An 18,777-nucleotide genomic window follows, 5' to 3' on the forward strand; every position below is an offset into this window, starting at 1 on the left:
ACCTACTGGTGTCCCCCCGGTCAGAAACGGGCACGGTCTGCAATGGCTGGCTGGGGTGCACTGAGAATCTCCATACAGCCTGCCGAAAGCAGAAAGATAGTCTTTCTTATGAGATTTTTTTGCCTCCCCACAACCTCTAAAAAAAAAAATCAAAAAAAGATCAAAAGCAGTGACAAGGGAGTACAGATTTCATCGGGAATGTGGAGAGGCATTTCCTCGTACTGACTTGGAAGACACTCCCATCCACAAAGAGAGCAGGATTAAAACTATTTTCTTTATGTTTGGCTCCTTCAAGGAGTATACTGTTACTCCGGTAACAAGCGAATTTTTTTAATTCAAAGACCTAAATGACTGAAAGCCTCTACTCCAGCTGGTTGCAACATGGCCACATCCAGTGTTTCACTCTGTCCTACACTCTGCACGATGCAGTAACTTCTTTGTATCTCCAGATCTGATGGTTACAGTAATTGGCTGAAGGTGAGAGTCCGAAATTCCTTGGGTTTGTTGTCTTGTGAACAATATTATGGACTTTCAGTACATAGCTGGTGACAGCAGACAGCAGTGACTCACTGTCAAGAAAAAAAACTGACTTTCTCTCTTGAAAGCCAGAAAGCACTTCATCAAAACGGCAGTAGAATACAAATTTCTACATGACGGAGTGATGAAATACGACTCTAAAAACGTTATCCAGAGGATGCCAACGTGGATAAAGCAAGGCCCTTACATATAGCCCCCAGATCACTAAACCTCCTTTTCCCCTCCAGCACAACTCTGGCTCTGTAAAGGTATAATTTAATTAGGTCCAGAAGTGGAATACGGAAAAGCCCCTGGCTATGTCCTGTGATGAAACGGGAGAGCTACATTTTGGGGCTTTAGGGTAAAAGTTCTCTACACAGACACAGATATGAAATACAAATGTGCACAAATACTAAAGCTGAGAGAAAAGAAATGAATTTTTCAAAGCATTAGCGTTCTTTGGAAAGGCACAGAAAGAGACTGCCATGTTATGCAGGCCACACTGATGGGACTGAAAGAGCTTGCCTGGTCAGCTCAGGTGAGCAAAGCCAGTGACGGGGTGGGACACGTGCCTATGAGTGCATCTGAGGCGGAGAGGTATAACCAACGAGGAGGAGGAAGAACAGCGCGAGCTGCAGAATAACGTCGGCACAAAAACTAAGGGTTTTGAGCTGGCCGTGAAAAAACTTAAGGTGGAAATTAGATAGTTTCCTACGTGAAAAACGAGATTCCAGAACGGTCAGGAAAGAACATTTACCTTACCCGCCTGGGACGATGTTAACCAGTTTGTGTACGGGGCTCTTAGCACAGCGAATGCAGCGGGGTGGGACTGGGCACAGCGACCGCTTCCCAGCTGCTGTCTTCCCCTCTGCATGCTTGTGCGCGCGTGCACATGTACTTGGGTAGTTCCAGAAGATTTCAGGGAACACTGAGTGTATTTCCCTCTGTTTGCTGGCCGAGCCCAAACACCTTTGACTGGAACGTGACTCCCAGAGCAAACAGCATTATCGCACCCCCCCTGCTCCAGGAGCGCTCTCCTAACACTGACCGTGCACCGCTCTGCAGCCGGTTCACGTAGGTTGCAATCAGTGCATGCTCATCAGCTAAGCGGCTGGCAGCATCCGGGTTGCACTGTAACCTAGTAGTGATGAAGGCAAAAGAGAGCAAACAGAACATAAATACAAAAAATTAAACATACATACGTAAATACAAAGCAAATAACTAATGAATGTTAACGAAACAAACGGTTAAAAATTAAAACAAATAGATGAGTAATTAAAAGTGTAAATATGTTTCAGCAAGTCACACAAACAAAACAGCTCCTGAAGCTAAAGGTTAAAACACAGATTAGGAGAACATTTGGGTACCTAAATGTGCAACGAATACATGTGGAACTTCCCTGAGCCTGCTGCAGGTTCGGGAAAGCTGCACCACCCGTACCCGTCCGACCCAAGGCACGGGGCAGTCCCTGATGGCAGCAGTGACATTTCTACCAGCACCCGTGGTCTTCAGCGAGCCACTTCTGGAACAGATTGCTAAGCACAGCCAAGGCCACTGAGGCTGGGGTGACCTCCTGCCGCCTCCCATCCGAGCAGAACTTACCACTGCCCTTCTGCTGTCAGACAGCTCCGAATATAGGCCAAACCACGGGGGTTGCAGCTTTATTACTATGTCTAAAATTAGAACTGGAGGCACCCAGTTTCTTCTCTTCTCTCATGAAACAGGCCACCAAACAACAATACGAGGAAAGTGATACCAAACAAAATAATTAGTGGTTTGTATCAACAGAACTACCGTCTAGCAGGGATTCCTTAAATGACATAGCATTGCTGTTTGTTTGGCTTGAGCACTTATAAAAATAAAGCTGTTTCACTTTTGAATATTTTTATGAATAGAAACTGAGTGCAAGAAATATTTGTCAGACGTAACCCCACATAAATAATTCTCTGTCTGTATGGTCCAGTTAATACTTGCTGGTTTCTACCACGCTTGTAAGAGCAGCATCTCAATAACCCTGGCAGGACACAACAAAATGACTTTTTTTAAATCCCAGGCATTGCACATAAAGGCAGCAACAATTTATTCACAAACCCAAAGAGTGATACACCAATTCTGCTGTGCTAGATCTCTTCCACATCCACGTCAAGTTTTGCCTACAGACCCCAGTACGATGTCCTGCCACGTGAAATGCCACATGCGAACAGAAAGCACCGCTCTGTAGCAGGAGGTGAACAGTCCTGTGCAGATACAAGATCGGGTTGTTACCTAAAAGTCATTTGTGGATGTGCCATTATTTTAACATAATACCCATTTCTTTCTGAAATACGAGAAATTCCATTTTTCATGTCTATGTCAGGTATTCGAGCTGCTCTTTCAACTTACAAACTGCAGTTAATTCCTCCTCCACACGTGTCCAGGAACTATTTGTTTCAGAAGCTTTTACAAATACGGCCTTTATTGCTTTCAGCATCAATATGCAGATACTATGAAAGCAGAAATCACATTTTTCAGACACGCAAACTCTTTTCTTCCCTGTTATGTGCAGCAACATGTCAGAGAAGTCTGCCAGAAGCAGAGTAAGACCTTATGAAAAGGAGGCAAAGCAGAATTACCCTCTGGGCAAGGAGCAACCTTTGTAATAATGGGTTTGTAATAGGAAAGAGACTTAACGTTAACCACTGCACAGAAGAATTTTAAGCAATCTACACTCTGTGAAGGCTGACTACTGGCAAGTACTGAAAAGCTTTATTTTAGATAAGCATTCTAGCTGGCACATAGCTGCAACCACGAGAATTAAGATTCTGAGACCTTCTTCATTACAACTCATCTCGCACACGCTCTTGTGAAAAGGAAAAGCCCAGCAGAAATGACCACGCTGTAAGTTCAAAACGGCTATGGTTTGATGATGGCTATTATAATGATGATTAGCATTCCTGGTTTTGAAAGGAAAAAAAAAAAAGAGTTAAATTAACATGAGTCTGAGCACTGTTCTTAGCACTTATCTGACTTTTCATTCACATTTCTGAACACAAGGAAGCTTGCTGGTGGTTCTCCATCCCCCTCCAGAACATTGCCCAGCAGCCTCCAAACGTCAGAAAATCACGGAGTGCCAAACCAAGGTACATGCTGGCAGCCTTCTCTCTGCCTCCTCCCAGGACGGCAATATCATACCAGGAACCACACACACGCACGCTGGCTGCTTCACCTTATCAAGTGCAGCTGCATGGAACGATGGAGAAGGAAAAGAGACAGACTGCGCCCCAGGAGTAAAGACACAGCTCAAACCAGAGTTTTAATTAGAGAAGATCTGGAGGAAGAGGATCCCCAGGGAGGAAGCCCCCTGCCCTGACGAATGCGACACCAGGGGAGTAGGGGCACCTGGGGAGAACTCACCGCTGTGTTCGCAGGCTGTGCCCCTATGGCCCGGGATGAGCACAGGGATGTTCGGGCGTGCAGGGGTGGGAGCAGGAAAGTCAAGGCACAGGTGGAATGAGCTTGGCAAGGGATGCAAAAAACAACAAGAAGGGATTCTCTAGGTACATCGGCCAGCAAAGAGAGGCCAAGGAGAGCGTACCCCCTGCTGATAAATGGCAGAGGAGAGAACTGGTAACGAGAGACATGGAGAAGGCTGAGGTACTCAACAACTTCTTTGCCTCAGCCTTCACCGCCAGTCAGGCCTCACACGTCTCTGTTTCCCTGAACCCGAAGATGAGGGCTGGGGGAGCCGAGTCCCTCCCGCTGTAAGCGAAGAGCAGGTTGGAGACCACCTGATGAAGCTGAACGAGTACAAGTCTGTGGGGCCCGATGCCGTGCCTCCCAGGGTCCCCAGGGAACTGGCTGATGGAGTTGCCGAGCCTCTCTCTAGCCCATTTGAAAAGTCCTGGCAGTCAGGTGGAGTCCCTGGTGACTGGAAAAAAGGAAATATCGCTCCCACTTTTAAAAAAGGGTTGAAAGGAAGACCTGGGGAACTAGAGACCGGTGAGCCTCACCTCTGTGCCTGGGAAGATCATGGAACAGATCCTCCTGGAAGCAATGTTAATGCACATGCAAGACCAGGAGGTGATGTGGGGCAGCCACCACGGCTTCACCGAGGGCAAATCGTGCCTGACCGATCTGGTGGCCTTCTGTGACAGAGCAACTGCATGGGAAGTCAGAGTGACCTCATTGTGGCTTTTTCAATACTTGAAGGGGGCTTATAAAAAAGACAGAGAGAAACTTTTTTGCTCAGTGAGATGATAGGACAAGGGGGAATGGTTTTAAACTACAAGAGGGGAGATTTGGATTAGATGTTAGGAGGAAAGTCTTCACTCCGAGGGCGGTGAGGCACTGGCACAGGCTGCCCAGAGAAGCTCTGGGTGCCCCATCCCTGGAGGTGTTCAAGGCCAGGTTGGACGAGGCCCTGAGCAACCTGATCTGGGGGCTGGCATCCCTGCCCGTGGCGGGGGGTTGGAACTGGGGGGGCTTTGAGGTCCCTTCCAACCCAAACCATTCTGTGATTCTGTGACTTTTTACACAGGCAGATAGTGACTGAACAAGGGGAAACGGTTTTAAATTAAAAGCAGGAAGATTTAGATTAGAAGTTAGGAGGAAATCCTTCCCTCTGAGGGCGGCGAGGCCCTGGCGCAGGCTGCCCCGAGGAGCTGTGGGTGCCCCATCCCTGGCAGTGCCCAAGGCCAGGCTGGATGGGGCTGGGGGCAGCCTGGGCTGGGGGCAGGGGTCATACCGGGGCGGCTCTGAGGGCCCTGCCAGCCCCAACCATTCTATGGCTCTATGAACAGCTAAGTGCAGTGGGCAGGAGAAAGCACAGGGCTTAGCAGCACCCTGTGAGTTGCACCAGGTATCCTAAAAATTTTCTAGGTATGCATGTTGCTTTCATAGAGCAAAAGTATTAAAATATAAATGTAGTGCAGGTAATCCTGCTCTGCAAAACTCATGAACAGACCTGTGGTTCAACAGAAAGCATTACGCCTGTATCCGCTGTCCTAGCACCCCAGCGGCTGAATGTGCTGCCCTATTTGCAGAGGGCAGCCTGCACTCGTCCCCTAGGGCAGAGACATCATGGAAATGCTGGCCGATTATTTGAGGAAAGCAGAATTTAGGTTACGCTGACACGCATCTTCAGCTCTTTTTTCCAAAGGGCTTGCCTTTTACTGCATTCAGATCCTCTGGGAAAGGCTGCGATAACTACAGGCAAGCTTAATTCTTTGCAAACTTCATCAGTATATCACCTCTGGAAAGTCTGTAAAAAGTAATTAGTGCTCATTCAAAGCAGCCGCAGCACGGTGATTTACAGCTGGGCAGCGGTGCAGAGAGCAAAAAGTGGAAGTAGTAAGTGTCAGAGCTACTGACAGGACACCACGGACATATCCGTTTTTAGGATATAGGCATATATGCTGTCATGCTGGCCTCAGCAGAGGTGCACAGTTATTTGGTATGCCCCTTGGCTCCTCCATCCCACCCAAGTGGGATTAAGTGTACATAATCCTCAGCCTCTACATTTCTGGTGTTCTGACGTTTAAGTCACAGAATCATAGAATCAGAGAATCATTTAGGTTGGAAAAGACCCTTAAGCTCATCAAGCCCAGCCATCAGCCTAGCACTACCAAGGCCACCAAGTCCCTTGGAAGGCGCTAGGTACCCTGATGAACTAGTGCTGTGCTACAAGCGCACGACCCAAGGCATTTCGTTGCTTTGGTTGACAAAAAGCAGCATCGTGGCTCTGCTCATCCCAGCATGGCTCTGTCCCACCCCGCCACCTCTGGCTCTCTCTGCAGGCCGCCCGGCCAGGCCCCACAGCATGGCACCACCACGGTGCAGCTCCTGGTCACCAGCTGCCAGGACACCCCAGGGACGCTCCCACAGCTGCTGATTAGGGTTGTGGCAAATTCGGGGGATTAGGTCTTGTCAAGGTCTCTGGCCTTGCCAAACGCAGTTCTGCTCCTTGCTTCTCTCGTCTTTGTTTTCAATGCATCAGATGCCAACGGGCAGCTTTGGAGTAGCCCAAGCCAATCATGAATCCGAACAGGATTTGCTGAGTAACTTTAAGCAAAATGAGAGTAACAAAACCTTAGGAAATTAACGCTGTTTATTCTGACATTTGCATGTTTTACTACCATGCGTGAACAGTAAAAGCTACGGAAACAACGAGATAACCAGAGAACTGGCAATAGCAGTGCCCAGAACGGTACTGCATCCCTGCCCTTCCCGGGGGCAGGGCCTACGACTCGCCCACACCACGGCAGCCACCGTTTGAAGTTTCTCTTCTGCCAGCAGGGACCTGGAATCACATCTCCTATGTCCTGAGGTCTCCAGCCCTACAAGGCCAGGCTGCATGGAGCCGGGGGCAGGGGTCGTGCCCATGGCAGGGGGTGGCACTGGGGGGGACGTGCCAGCCCAAACTGCTCCGGGATCCTGGGATTCCCTTGCTAATGAACACAAGGTGGATGTTTGGTGTCCTGGTGAAGCTGTTCCACACAAAACACCGAGGCACTGCCTACACTGAAGAAAATCAGAATGGCTCTGCAGCTTGGCAATTAATTTACTAGATCTGTCAAATGGGAAGGACACCTGGAGGTGTCCAGTCCACTCCTCTCCTCAAAGGGGATATCAAAGGGATGACATAGCAGATTCCTGCCTAAACTCTTCCTAAAGGGTGCTGCTGTCCCTCATAACCTGGTCGAACCATATCAGCAGAACTTAACGAATCTCTGGACCTGCAGCTTCCACCTCTGACCTGGAATCTCCACTGCAGAGAACCGAACCCGGTGCCCCTGCCCTCGCCATGCGGACACAGCCCTCCCACCGGCCCCTCGCCCCCCAGGGCTGCCCCCGGCGCCCTGCCCCAGCAGACGCTTCTCCAGCCACCCCCAAAGGTCACATCATCGCTTCGGGACTTGCAGTGTGTCTGCAGCCTCCTTGGCATACGCTGTCCTAAAGCACATCGGGTGACAAGTCCCTGCTACCCAAGAGCCAACCGAGTAATTGCCTCAGGTGTGCTAGGTATGGCTCTCCTTTTACAGCAACCCCCAGTCACGCTATTTGCTCTTTTTGCGGTAATTTTGTTCATTTGCATTCAGCTTCTAATCCATTATAATTCCCCAGATACTGTTCAACAATGGGCCTGTCTAGTCTGCCATTCTCTGCTTCTTATTCATGCTTTTTATTTTATTTTCTGTCGCTTGAAGCTGTCTTTACTCATTTCATCTTATTGATTTACAGGACCGTTCTGAATTAGAAGCTTGCCCTCTGAAGAATTTCCATAGCGTTGGTACAGAATTTATGTACACGTGTTCCCTATTTCATCATGCAAGCTGTCAAGAAATAAACTGAGTAAGGCTGAACTCGGCACAGACCCCTGTGGGATCCTACCTGACACGTGCTCCCTCTTTGGTAGGAAAATATTGATATTTTCTTTCTCCGACTGTGATTTTTCAACTGCTGTTGCACCCACTTAACAGTAGTTTCAACCAGTCCACATTTAACTAGTTTATTTATGAAAATACCATATGGGAGAGTGTCAAAAGCTTTATGAGTCAATGCATTTTAAATTAATGCTTCCCCCTCCTTCCTGAGGCCACCCACCCACCCAGTACCATCCGATTTCCATTCTTTGACACGATTTGTTCTCAACATAGACGTGTCAACTATTTTTATCCCCTGTCTACGTGAGTACGGAATGATTGTTTTATAACATATTCAGGAACCTGAAGGTATTCCTTCTACATTCAGACACGTATTTCAGCAAAAATACTTATATACTTACGCAGCCCAAGCACAGAGAAGCAGCAATGCCGCCTCTTGACACCACCATGCCACCCTCCCTCCTTTCCCCCTTTTTTTGATGAACAAAACAATCCTGGATCAGCTCCTGGACTGCACAGGGAACGTCGCGGCCAGCGGTGCTGGTACAACCACAGGCACAGCTGGCTGTCGCAGGAGCAAGCAGCTCGGGGAGAGGAGCACTTGGGGAGCTCTGCCGCCAGCACAGCCATGGCTGCGTCCCTCTCAGAGTTTCTTTAAAGCCTGAAGTCTGGGAAAGTTCTCTGTCAAAAAAACTCCTTTACAAAACAGCTTTATATTTATCCTACCCTTTGATTCATATCTACATCTTCCAAGACAATTTTTAGACATCCCCCAGCATTACACCTGGCCTTAACTTGGCCGGACAGCAGTCAGACACACCACCAAGGGCTCGTCTTGTTCCACTTTGTTTAAAAACGAATACAAGTCGGGAAGCAGAAACTCAAAATTATGCTATATACATAGAATCCTTTAGTTTTCAGAAGATGGTATTCAGGATAAAGTAACACCTATTCATCCCCAAGTTAGCCACAAGCCGTGACTGAATTCTTTAATGTAGCATGAAAATGTAATCTTGCAGCATGTTTCTCACACTTTCCATATAGCGACAGCCACCATACACAAAAACAGACGACACCATGCAAAGCAATAGTCAAAAGGCAGCAAGAAATAAAGCTAACGTGCTCCTTCTGGGGGAGAAAGGGAAGCGAGATTAAGTGGGAAGGAAGAACGAGGTCGGAGGAATGGGCACAAAGCCGCTCTGAGCAGCAGGACAATCCCTCCTGTCCCGCTGTACCTGCGGTGTTACAGGTTTGGGCTGGGTGCCTGCGGTGGCTGGGGCTGCGGCACGTACCTGCGCCTCGAGGAGCGCGGGGCTTGCAGGGCTGGCTGGCTCCTGTACAGCTGGAGAGGAGAGGAACACCGGCGGGCTGAAGACGAGAGCCAGAGAACAACCTCCGCTCTCAGGTTATTAGAAAAACGTGTGACCCTTTTTATGACTAATCGTTCCTCCAAGCCATGCAGAGTCTGATGTCTGAAGTGCTGCTTGTCAAGCTTTATGCAGTAACTCTTGGCTCTGCAGCTTTATAAGGAGCTCAATAAATTAATGAAGTATTTAAATGGTGCTTTTGGTGTCTTAAATTAATCTCTCTTCTGAAAACCTACCAGGAAAGCCAAGTAAAATAGACAATCTATTAAAAATCCTGAAATTTACAGCAAGAAATCCCTGCAAGTTTCTAATGTCATGGCTCACAACTTTGCAAATCCTTACAAAATTGCACGCTGCTGCTCTGGCCACTCAGTGAGGAAAGAGGTTTCAGGAAGAGCTGCCAGCACATAATCTAGATGGATCTCTTGTTTTCTGTCACGTTATTTTCCCCCATGATTGATTTAAATAGATGTTAAGGTCAAAAAGGATAATTACCACCACTCTCTGCATAAAACAGAAATGAAATTTAGCACAGTAATTTCTGAATCAAAACCATATTTCTGACTGACCTACAGCACGCTGTTCAGACTGTGATGTAATCTGTCTTAAAGATTTAAAGTCACTGGGAAACCACCACATTACTTGAAAACTGCAAACAGCCTTTTAATTTCTTCAGACCCCTACCCTCCAGCTATCATATGCAGGAAAGATGATGGGACCTATATCTAAGATGAAAATCACAGTTTATGCAGGGAAACATAACAGGGAACCAGTCCAACACCAGCCGCGTGCTGGATGCTCATCATTAAGGCAAGGAATACAGGGATTAAAAAAAGCATTATCTGGTAAAACTTGAATTTAAAGCAGATACAGGAAGGGAGGAATGAACAGCCAGCAAAGTGGATTCAGAAAGACAGCAGTGATAAAAGCTGTCTGAATATATATGCTGCTGCTAAGTTACTTGGGGAAAAAAAATAAATCAAAATCTTAACAGGCCCAGGGAAGACAGGACTCAGCAAGACCGGTCTAAATGGTCAGTCAGTCTGAAGAGAGTTCTGAATGAGGAGGGTAAGTGTGTCTGTCATGTGTCCACACATCACCAAACACGGGCAAGTGTGAAAACCAAAGACTTGAACAAAAATGAAAGCATCAGTATCACAGAGCTGCCAGCAGGGCAGGGGAGGGGATCCTGCCCCTCTGCTCGGCGCTGGTGAGGCCGCACCTGGAGTGCTGGGACCAGTCCTGGGTCCCCCAGCACAGAGAGACCTGGGCCCAGCGGGGAGAGCCCAGGCCGGGGCCCCCAGGGTGCTGCCGGGCCCGGAGCCCCCGTGCTGTGAGGAGAGGCTGCGAGAGCTGGGGCTGCTCGGCCTGGAGCAGAGGAGGCTCCGGGGGAGCTCCCCCATGGCCGTCAGGACCCGCAGGGAGGTGCGGAGAGGCCGGAGCCGGGCTCTGCTCGGCGGTGCCCAGGGCCGGGCCCAGAGGCCCCAGGCTCAAAATTTAAAACTCAGTCAATACAAAAGAAACGCTTTTTGTAATGTGAGGGTGGCAGACCACTGGCACAGGTTGCCTAGAGAGGCTGGAGAGTCTCCATCTGTAGTGAGCTTCAACGTGCAACTGGACATGGTGCTGGGCACCCTGCAGGCATGGGAGCAGACACACTCAGAGGTCCCAGCCTCGGCCAGTCTGTTGTGTCTAGAAAAAAATAAGCGTAGGCAAAATGGAGTAAAAAAAAGAACTGAGGGAGAAATGAAGGATTTGAACATGATGAGAAAGGTGACAGAGAACAAATCCAAATCCTTAGCTGGAGTGCAATACTTTGGACCTGCTCTGCCTGCTGGGTGCTGCTGATGGGGCCATTTTGTTCCCCGTTCCCCTTCCTTGCACAGCGCTTGTATCAGTGCTACTCTGTTGGACCCAACAACCCTGTGACAGCAGCTAGACGGCAATAACGTTATTGGAAAACCCATCGTGAACTGGAGGGAAGAAGAACTGGACAGAGAAATATTACTCCAGAGGCAGCACACAAGATAACCTGGAGGAGCACTGCTTGAGAAAGGAAAAAGCTACAGAGAAGATGAAAGTAGCTGAAGTGAGAAGCAGTTTAAAGGTAGACCAAACGTTTCACAGCAGAGGTAGGTTAGAAAACACCATTAAAGCAGCATCAGGATTAAACACAGCTATCTTGCCCGCAGGCCCTGTCTCCCCGTGCCTGTTCCGACACAGCAGCACCACGAGGCACTTGCTGGCTGCCAGGATGAGACTGCAGAGTGCGGTACCTGCAAACCCTCTGTGTTCTGCAATAGCCCCAGACCATCTGCATGCCAACAGCAAGAGAGAAGCATCTTCCGTAGCTAGGCACCAAAACAAAGATGTCTTTTATATTTTATTCACACACTTTCCTGTTATCTGGAATTTTAAATTATACTCACTTAAGAGTAGTGAATCTATCTCCCGACTATTTCCCTTGCTGATGCCTTCAACCATTTCTTCCACCCCATCAAGCTCCCCACACTCTCACCTAATGCATCTTCCTCAAAACCCACATCCCACAGGCTCACAATTGCACCCCAAGGATTTTAAACCACAGGTTAAAAATAAATGCCTATAGGCATCTAGATATCAGTTTAAACAGTAAGTACAGAAACACATGACTTTTTGCTTGAAATTGTTAGACTAATTCATTATGCCGACTCTTGTCCTCATCATTCCTTTCTCTTTGCTGTCCCTTTCTCTTGCGAGTTGTTGTGGGGTATTGCCAAATCTTCCTTGGGCAAGGCTACGTGTGAGCTAGGACATCCCTTGTCTCTACCAAGAGATATTTTTAATCCCTTTCTAGAAAGTCTGTTTTGGTGTTATATAGGTATATATAAGGTGTGATGGGATGCGTTATGAAGCACGTTGCAAACCATGCACAACCACCTCTCTAGCAGCAATCCAGGTAGTGCCAGCTACCACAGTCTGCCTGTGCTGCTGAACTCCCTCCGAAGCAATGCGGCTGCATGCACACTGTCTGGAAACTGGAAAAGATTTGAATGATTTCTGGCTTGTGCTAGTTTTCAAAATGCACCCAGGGATCGTTTGAGCTAGAGACTGTTAGCCAAGGTCAAAACCCCGTCAGGAGCCATGGCCGAGTTCCAGCACGCAGGCCCCTGCCCCAGACACAGCCCCAGACCCAGTGGTGCGGCTCCGGGGCCCTTAGTGGCCTGTCCCACCCCCTGCTAATGCCCCTCCTGCACCCCCGCGGCCCCTTCGGAGGAGATGGGGCATCCGTTGTGCCTCGGGTTCAATGCCACCACTAATCTGCAGCGTGGACAGGAGTGGCAGAGCACCCGCTGCTGCCCACAGGCTGCCAGCTTCCTGTGGCCTAGGCTCTACGGCTAGAACGGCGCTAGGATCTCTACATGTCACACACCTCTAGAAGCAGAAAATAAGAAAATGAATGTACTACACCTGTCAAAGACAAATGGCAGAACGGACAATAACAGTAGTTTCAGTCACTTTCAGGTGGAACTGCTGACTGGACTGCTAGAAGGAAATGTTGGAGAGATATATATGGACATGGGAACAAAGGAGAAAAAAGGTACATTGGAAACTGTCAGAAGATAAATTAAGCTAGCCAAGCAAATAAAAATCACTCTGGGTTACAGAACTAAACAAACAAACAAAAAACAACATCAGTGACAAAGATATCAATGCAGAGCTGATTGCAGGAAGGTTTGTGGAGGTCTGATCAAAAATCTGGAAACTGCTCAGTCATGCACCCGTCTGCAAACCCACAGAAGGACAGAACTCAAGAAGCTAATCAATGGCACTGGAGACCGCAGAGGTAAATAATGGCAAGCAAAAAATAAAGATAGAAAGAGGGCGAAGGACTACGAAGAGCAGATAATCAGGGGCCTTAGGAGCAGAAGACTGAAAAAAAAAAATCCAAACTGGAGTTAGCGGAAATACAATCTCTTAGGAAGGAGGACTGGTTCTGAATATTGTATAGGCATCATATCCCTCTCCACTTTAGTTCTGAAGCTGCAAATAATTTTGTTTTTAGACTGCAAGAACATGATTCTCCTATCCAAATGTAGACATCTATAGTCTCCAAGCTCCTTAGTTGTAGAAATAAGAAAAAACAGATACAGTATTTTGTTATTATTATAGGTAGCAAAGGTAGTGACTTTAATAAGCTAGGTTGTTTAAAAGCACTTATATTTTAAAGGCCCTTCTCAGTCCAAAGGAGAAACTTTTGCCTCCCCGAACACCCGTTACGGGAGGCTGTGAGCATGAGCTAGCTGAGTGCACTCCCTTTACAGTCAACAGGAAAGAAACAGGCACTGCTGGAGTGCTCTCATCTTAACGGCGACGTCCGCATCGGGGCTGCTCTGTCACACTCCAGAAGAGTTTATTTGTCCACATAAGCTGTGCAGGGAGCCTTCTGCAACTAGCTCAGGAGGAAACGCCTCTGCTGTAGGCAGCCAAGCAGCTGAGGTGATTGTCACTCTTACACATTTATAGGGCTTACAGGGACAACAGACACACACACAAGCCTTTTTAGGAAAAGGCAGAGAATGATCCATCCATCTTTTCACATGCTACATACATCAACGAGAGTAAAATGCAATGCATTTAAATTCTAACCCAAATCTGCAAGGTAAAAGATGCTGTGTAACCTGCAGACTGATGATGGCTGCTGAGAAAGCAGCGGAGGTAGTGGGCTATTGAAGAGGGGAATTGACCTACCTGAGGGACTGGCTGACTGGGAACAGAATTACTGAGGGAAGAACAGTGCACACTGACCACAACAGAAAGAAAAAAATCTATTCCCGAACCATATAAAATAAATTAGCTGAAACACAAAACATATTTAACAGGCTTGGCCTAGTCTTACAGAAGAGACATAATCCTCTCCTTTTATTCAGAAAGGTTCATTGGCTGTAAAATCAGAGAAATACTGTGTTTTGTTGTATCATAGGCAACAAATATAGGCAAGATTGCGTTAAAATTTTCCCTTTGTAAATGTTTCACTTGATAAATGCACCGAACATTTCCCTCCCACATTTGACACAATGCCATCAAATGTAAACATGCCATTAAATCAGTTTTTGTTTTTGTTTTTTTTTTTAAATTTGGACATTTACATTCTGAAAGATGAAAAATAACAAAATTGTAGTATTACATACCTAAATGTGAAAATAATCCAAAGCCACGAGTGACCATAGCTACATATCTGCTGCCAGAACTTCCCGCTTAGCAGGAAAAACTTTCTCTGACCTCATTCTGTCTGCAGCATTTTATAGACCACAGAAAGCTCCTTGCCTCTTGCAAAATATAGCTACAGAAGTCCTGGGATCTGCAGAGTTCATTGCCCCTCTGGATATTTTCCCACTGAAAGCAGAGGATGAGGAGGCTGGGAATGAGGAAGGCTTCCCTCAGAGATGTGCACGGACTGGAGAGTAGCATTTGATGAGAGCTCCTTTGGTTTGCTTGTTTTTCAGTTTTTAGTTTATAAAAAAGTGAGCTCAGGCATTAAAATGCCTTTCTTTCAGCTCAGTCTGAGTCCCAACAAAGCAGTTGTCAAGCGTTGGTTATTTTCATGTTTTTGGCAGAAAGCGGTGAGAAACCAGCAGCGATCGCCGTGCCCTGGGGGAGCCGAGGGCTCGTGGGGCGGGCACCCTGCCCGCCACAAGTGTCACACCAGGAGCCTGAGACGTGAACAAACACTAGTTTCACGTCACCAGCATGATGTGGGACTGCCCACAGCCCAGAGGGCCACGTCGGTGCCCACCTCGCTTATTAAAAATATTACTAGGGAGCACAGGTTCTGCACTAGTTATATCTACCAGAAGCTGTGTGAACAGCAGCGTCCTAACGGGTATCATTACGAATGTGGATGTTATTAAAAATTGCAGAAGTTTTCTTTTTCTAATAAAATCATGTATAGCTATCCAGTTATTAGTCCTTCCAGCTTTTCCTTGAAATAAATTCATCCACATTTGCTCCATCTTTTGGGGAAAGACAGCAAAGTGAACCAAAAACCCTTACTCTTGGATAAGCCTGCTGTCAGAAGCCAGAATATATTAGCTAGAAAGAAGAAAGTTTGATGAAGGTGTAAACATCGGCCAAATCTCCACAGACAGGCAAACAGTATGCTAGAAGTAACTTCTAACATTTACATCCGAAATTTACTCCAGGTGTATAAACTAATAAGATAGGATATAGGAACAAATAGGTTAATATTAGGAATAAATTTGGCTGTCCAAAAGAAGCCATCTCTCTGAAATGTGACCAGTTTGACCAGCTTCAGCACGTGAAGATGCAGCTACGAATGCCATTCGGCTCGCACAAGGAAGTCTGTGACCCTGCCGTCTTTGTTTCATGCTGCCCAGATGTGGCCGTGCCTCCAGCTAGGGAAACAAGACCCTTCCTTTTACATCAGGGATTAACCTAAGCAACAGTAACTAATAAACCTTGGGGGAAAATACTGTAACCAGGCACACGTGAACCGACAAAATAGAAATACAAGAAATTTTCAAAGGGGAAAAAATGCTTCTCCTGCCTTAACTCACTCTATTACTAAGTGCAGGCGCCTGTATATTTTCCAGGTTCAAAGGAATGGAGAATACAAAGACAACACAGACATGTGCTTGAAGTCTCTGACAAACTAGACGATAAATGAATCAGCAGCGCTTCAATGTATTCAGTGCTTCAGTCAGTGCATTAAAAGTCTCAAATGCTCAGAAATACGGTACCATGCGTGGACGGGCATATGCTGAGACAAGTAGAGTCTTCTTCAAGCTGAAGCAAGAGCCAAGTATTTTAGCTGTCATTCCTACGACTAAGCCCACCAATTCTGCAGCCATATATTTAACTGGCTGCGTGCAGAGGTTATGCAGAAGTTAGTGGATCTTGAAACGCCCTTCTGTGCAAGGCTAGAAAGAAACCTGGCTACTGGACATATTTCCATGTATAAATATTTGTAACCTAGCGATGAAATCACATCTCTAACTTCCCTAATAAACTAAACAGATAATGCTCTTTTAGCATCGCATTTCCAGCTTTTAGCAATTTCTATAGCTCTCTTCTAATTCATTTTGCAGTGTTTCCATATTCTTTCCAAAATTTGTATACTTGACCTGAGCCAAAGTTTTAGCAGTACCAAGTAAAACTTGGCATGCAGCATTTCTTTAGTATGAGTGGACACAGGCCTGATTAAGATAATCTAAGGTACTTTAGAAGTGCTTTTCGGTGTAGTTCAACTCAGTAATGCTATCAGGCAAGCCTTGCAGAGATGGAAATGGTTTGGGCCATACAAATGATACAGTCTGAAATGGCTTTCACTGAGCACTCCTTGTAGATCCTCCGCTGAACAACCAGAGAAGCTCTGATGAAGACTTTTACTTCCCATTATGATGTAATTAAAAACAAATACACCCTGATTAGACTTGACAGGTGTACATAGCCACCACAGCTAGGTGTTTTGCAAAGAACAAAGGCACTAAGCAGAGTCTGAATGACAATACCTGTTGTTAGATGTGTTTGGGTCCCACTGCGAGCCTCAGGTACATCCCCATGGGCTTGTTGAGTGGTTATGGAGAAGTGTGCGTCCTGCAAGCTGAGAGCCTGAAGAGCTGGAATGATGGAGGCAAACATTACTACCTGAACCTGCGGCAGCGTTTCCTTTCCCCCCAGGTCCAGGAAAAGATAAATACCCCGATCCTTCTTTGGAATAAGCAAGCACAGAGAGCGGAAGCCTGTTCCCACGAACTCTTGCAGAATCTGCTAGATGAAGTAACCTTTCATAATTTTGGAAGAGGGATCCTTGAAGAGGGATGAGCCACGATCTTGGTAAAAGGCAGGTACTAAAATGGGTATGGAGATCACAGATGATGACATCTGCCACAAATTTGCTGCCCGTGAGTTCTCATGATGCCTGACAGAAGATGATGCTTGACAGTAAGATGATTTATGGTTTTCTAAAGATCAGTTCTAGAATACATCTCGCTCCTTTATTAAAAAAAAAAATGCTCAAAGCCAAAGTGTGTCAGAGCCCTCTGTTGCTGATTCTATCATGTCCTCGTTAGTCAAAATACTAGTCTTGGTAGCACTGTTGAAAAGCTATTTATGCTTTGCTTGGTCGCTGCAGTTTCTATAATCTGTATTTCTGGGATTTCTGGGATTCTGATCTGGACCAAATCCAGATCTATGCATATCCATGCCCACATCAGAGAAGAAGAAGATTTCATTAGTTGTGTGCCTTTGGGACAGTCTCTGTTCACAAGAGCTATGCGGATCCCTGCAACTCACACAAGCAAAAGAGTATGGGACTAGGACAGCAAAGTGGGCTTGGACTTGGTTGTTAGGTGCAGTTTTGGCCATCCCACATCAAAATAAACGCTGAAAGAAGATGAGAAGGATAACAAGCACAATTCAATTTGGAAGGAAAAATTAAGTTGACTTTTAACTAGGATTCTTAGACTAGAAGCAGGTGGCTTCAATAGCACAAAGAAGGTGAATTTTAAAACATAAGAGTTTTCTTAAACAGCTCATAATTGAATTGTAGAGCTCATTAGTGGATGCCAGATTTTTGAATTAGTGGTCTCTATAAATGCTACAACTCAGGTAGTGAACCAATGAGTGCTGCAAGATGGGAGTAAGAGCAAAAACCAATAGCAAAATTTGACTTACTAACTTGACTTAATGACTTACTGCTTAAAATCTTACTTAAGCATCTGCTACCTGTCATCATGGGTGACAGGAGCATGAAATTCTTGTACCCTGAGAATACCTGACAATGCACAGGTCTTGTCATAAGCCAATTAGTATTTACATTAAACATCACTTTACCTACTAATACCTACTTACCCTGAGCTATCAGTTTTCTTTCCCTTCATTATCCCCCACAAAAGTGATATTCCACTACTTCTGATCTCAGCAGTGTATTGTAAGGTCTATGTGGCCACGAAAACAAGTTGAAAGGCCAGGTGGTAATAGCTGGCCCTCTTCTTATTTTGGATTGAAGCCGGGTATGGTATCTTCCTAGCATTTTCTCTGGCACCTTCTTTCTCAGACTAAGGGAAGGGGTAGGCTAGGCCCTGCCCACAGGGGCAGGGAAGAGACCAGGAGAACAGAAGCATAGCTGGCAGATGACGGTGATGTGAAAGACATATCCTGACTGAGTTTCTGGATGTTAGGAAAAAGATGTGTTTCTTTAGGTGAAGTGTACTTTAGGATCAGTATTGGTACTTGGCAGCAAAGCTAATACTGGTTTCATCTTCTCATTTGCTTTTTTAGTAATAAAATATTTGTTCACATGTGTTTAAACTGAAGAGGCAAATGAAAAACTCATCTGTGGAGGACTGCTTCATGTCCTCCATCAGAGACCACCCTGCAGCTGTTTTGCAGCAGTCTGTCTCCTGGCATTCTCAAAGAAAGAAACACAGGTACTTGCTGTGGGTCATCTTGACTCAAGTTTCACTCTGTCCTCTTCTGGATCAGGTGTGATTTTTATATTTAATGCAGAGGAACTAATGGTCACTGGGACT

At 46.3% G+C, this 18,777-nt stretch overlaps 1 protein-coding gene across 21 annotated transcripts in view; it reads right to left on the reverse strand.

Moving 5' to 3' along the window:
• Positions 1-18,777, reverse strand: part of DTNB (dystrobrevin beta) — a 201,932-nt gene that overhangs the window by 88,289 nt on the left and 94,866 nt on the right. For 14 of the 21 annotated variants that reach the window (XR_014581893.1, XR_014581894.1, XM_083829783.1 and 11 more), the window contains one exon: positions 1,565-1,654. The exons of 5 other annotated variants lie outside the window; for them this stretch is intronic. Coding sequence is in view for 13 of the 16 variants with exons in the window: in XM_083829783.1 (XP_083685909.1) it covers positions 1,565-1,654 (90 nt within the window). In the remaining 3 variants the exon portion in view is untranslated. Of the gene's footprint in view, positions 1-1,564; positions 1,655-16,755; positions 16,864-18,777 lie in introns of all 21 variants that reach the window. 2 more of the 21 variants (XR_014581895.1, XM_083829788.1) reach the window with 2 other exon arrangements.

Source organism: Anser anser (genome assembly GCF_964211835.1).
Source record: "Anser anser genome assembly, chromosome: 3".
NCBI lineage: Eukaryota > Metazoa > Chordata > Aves > Anseriformes > Anatidae > Anser > Anser anser.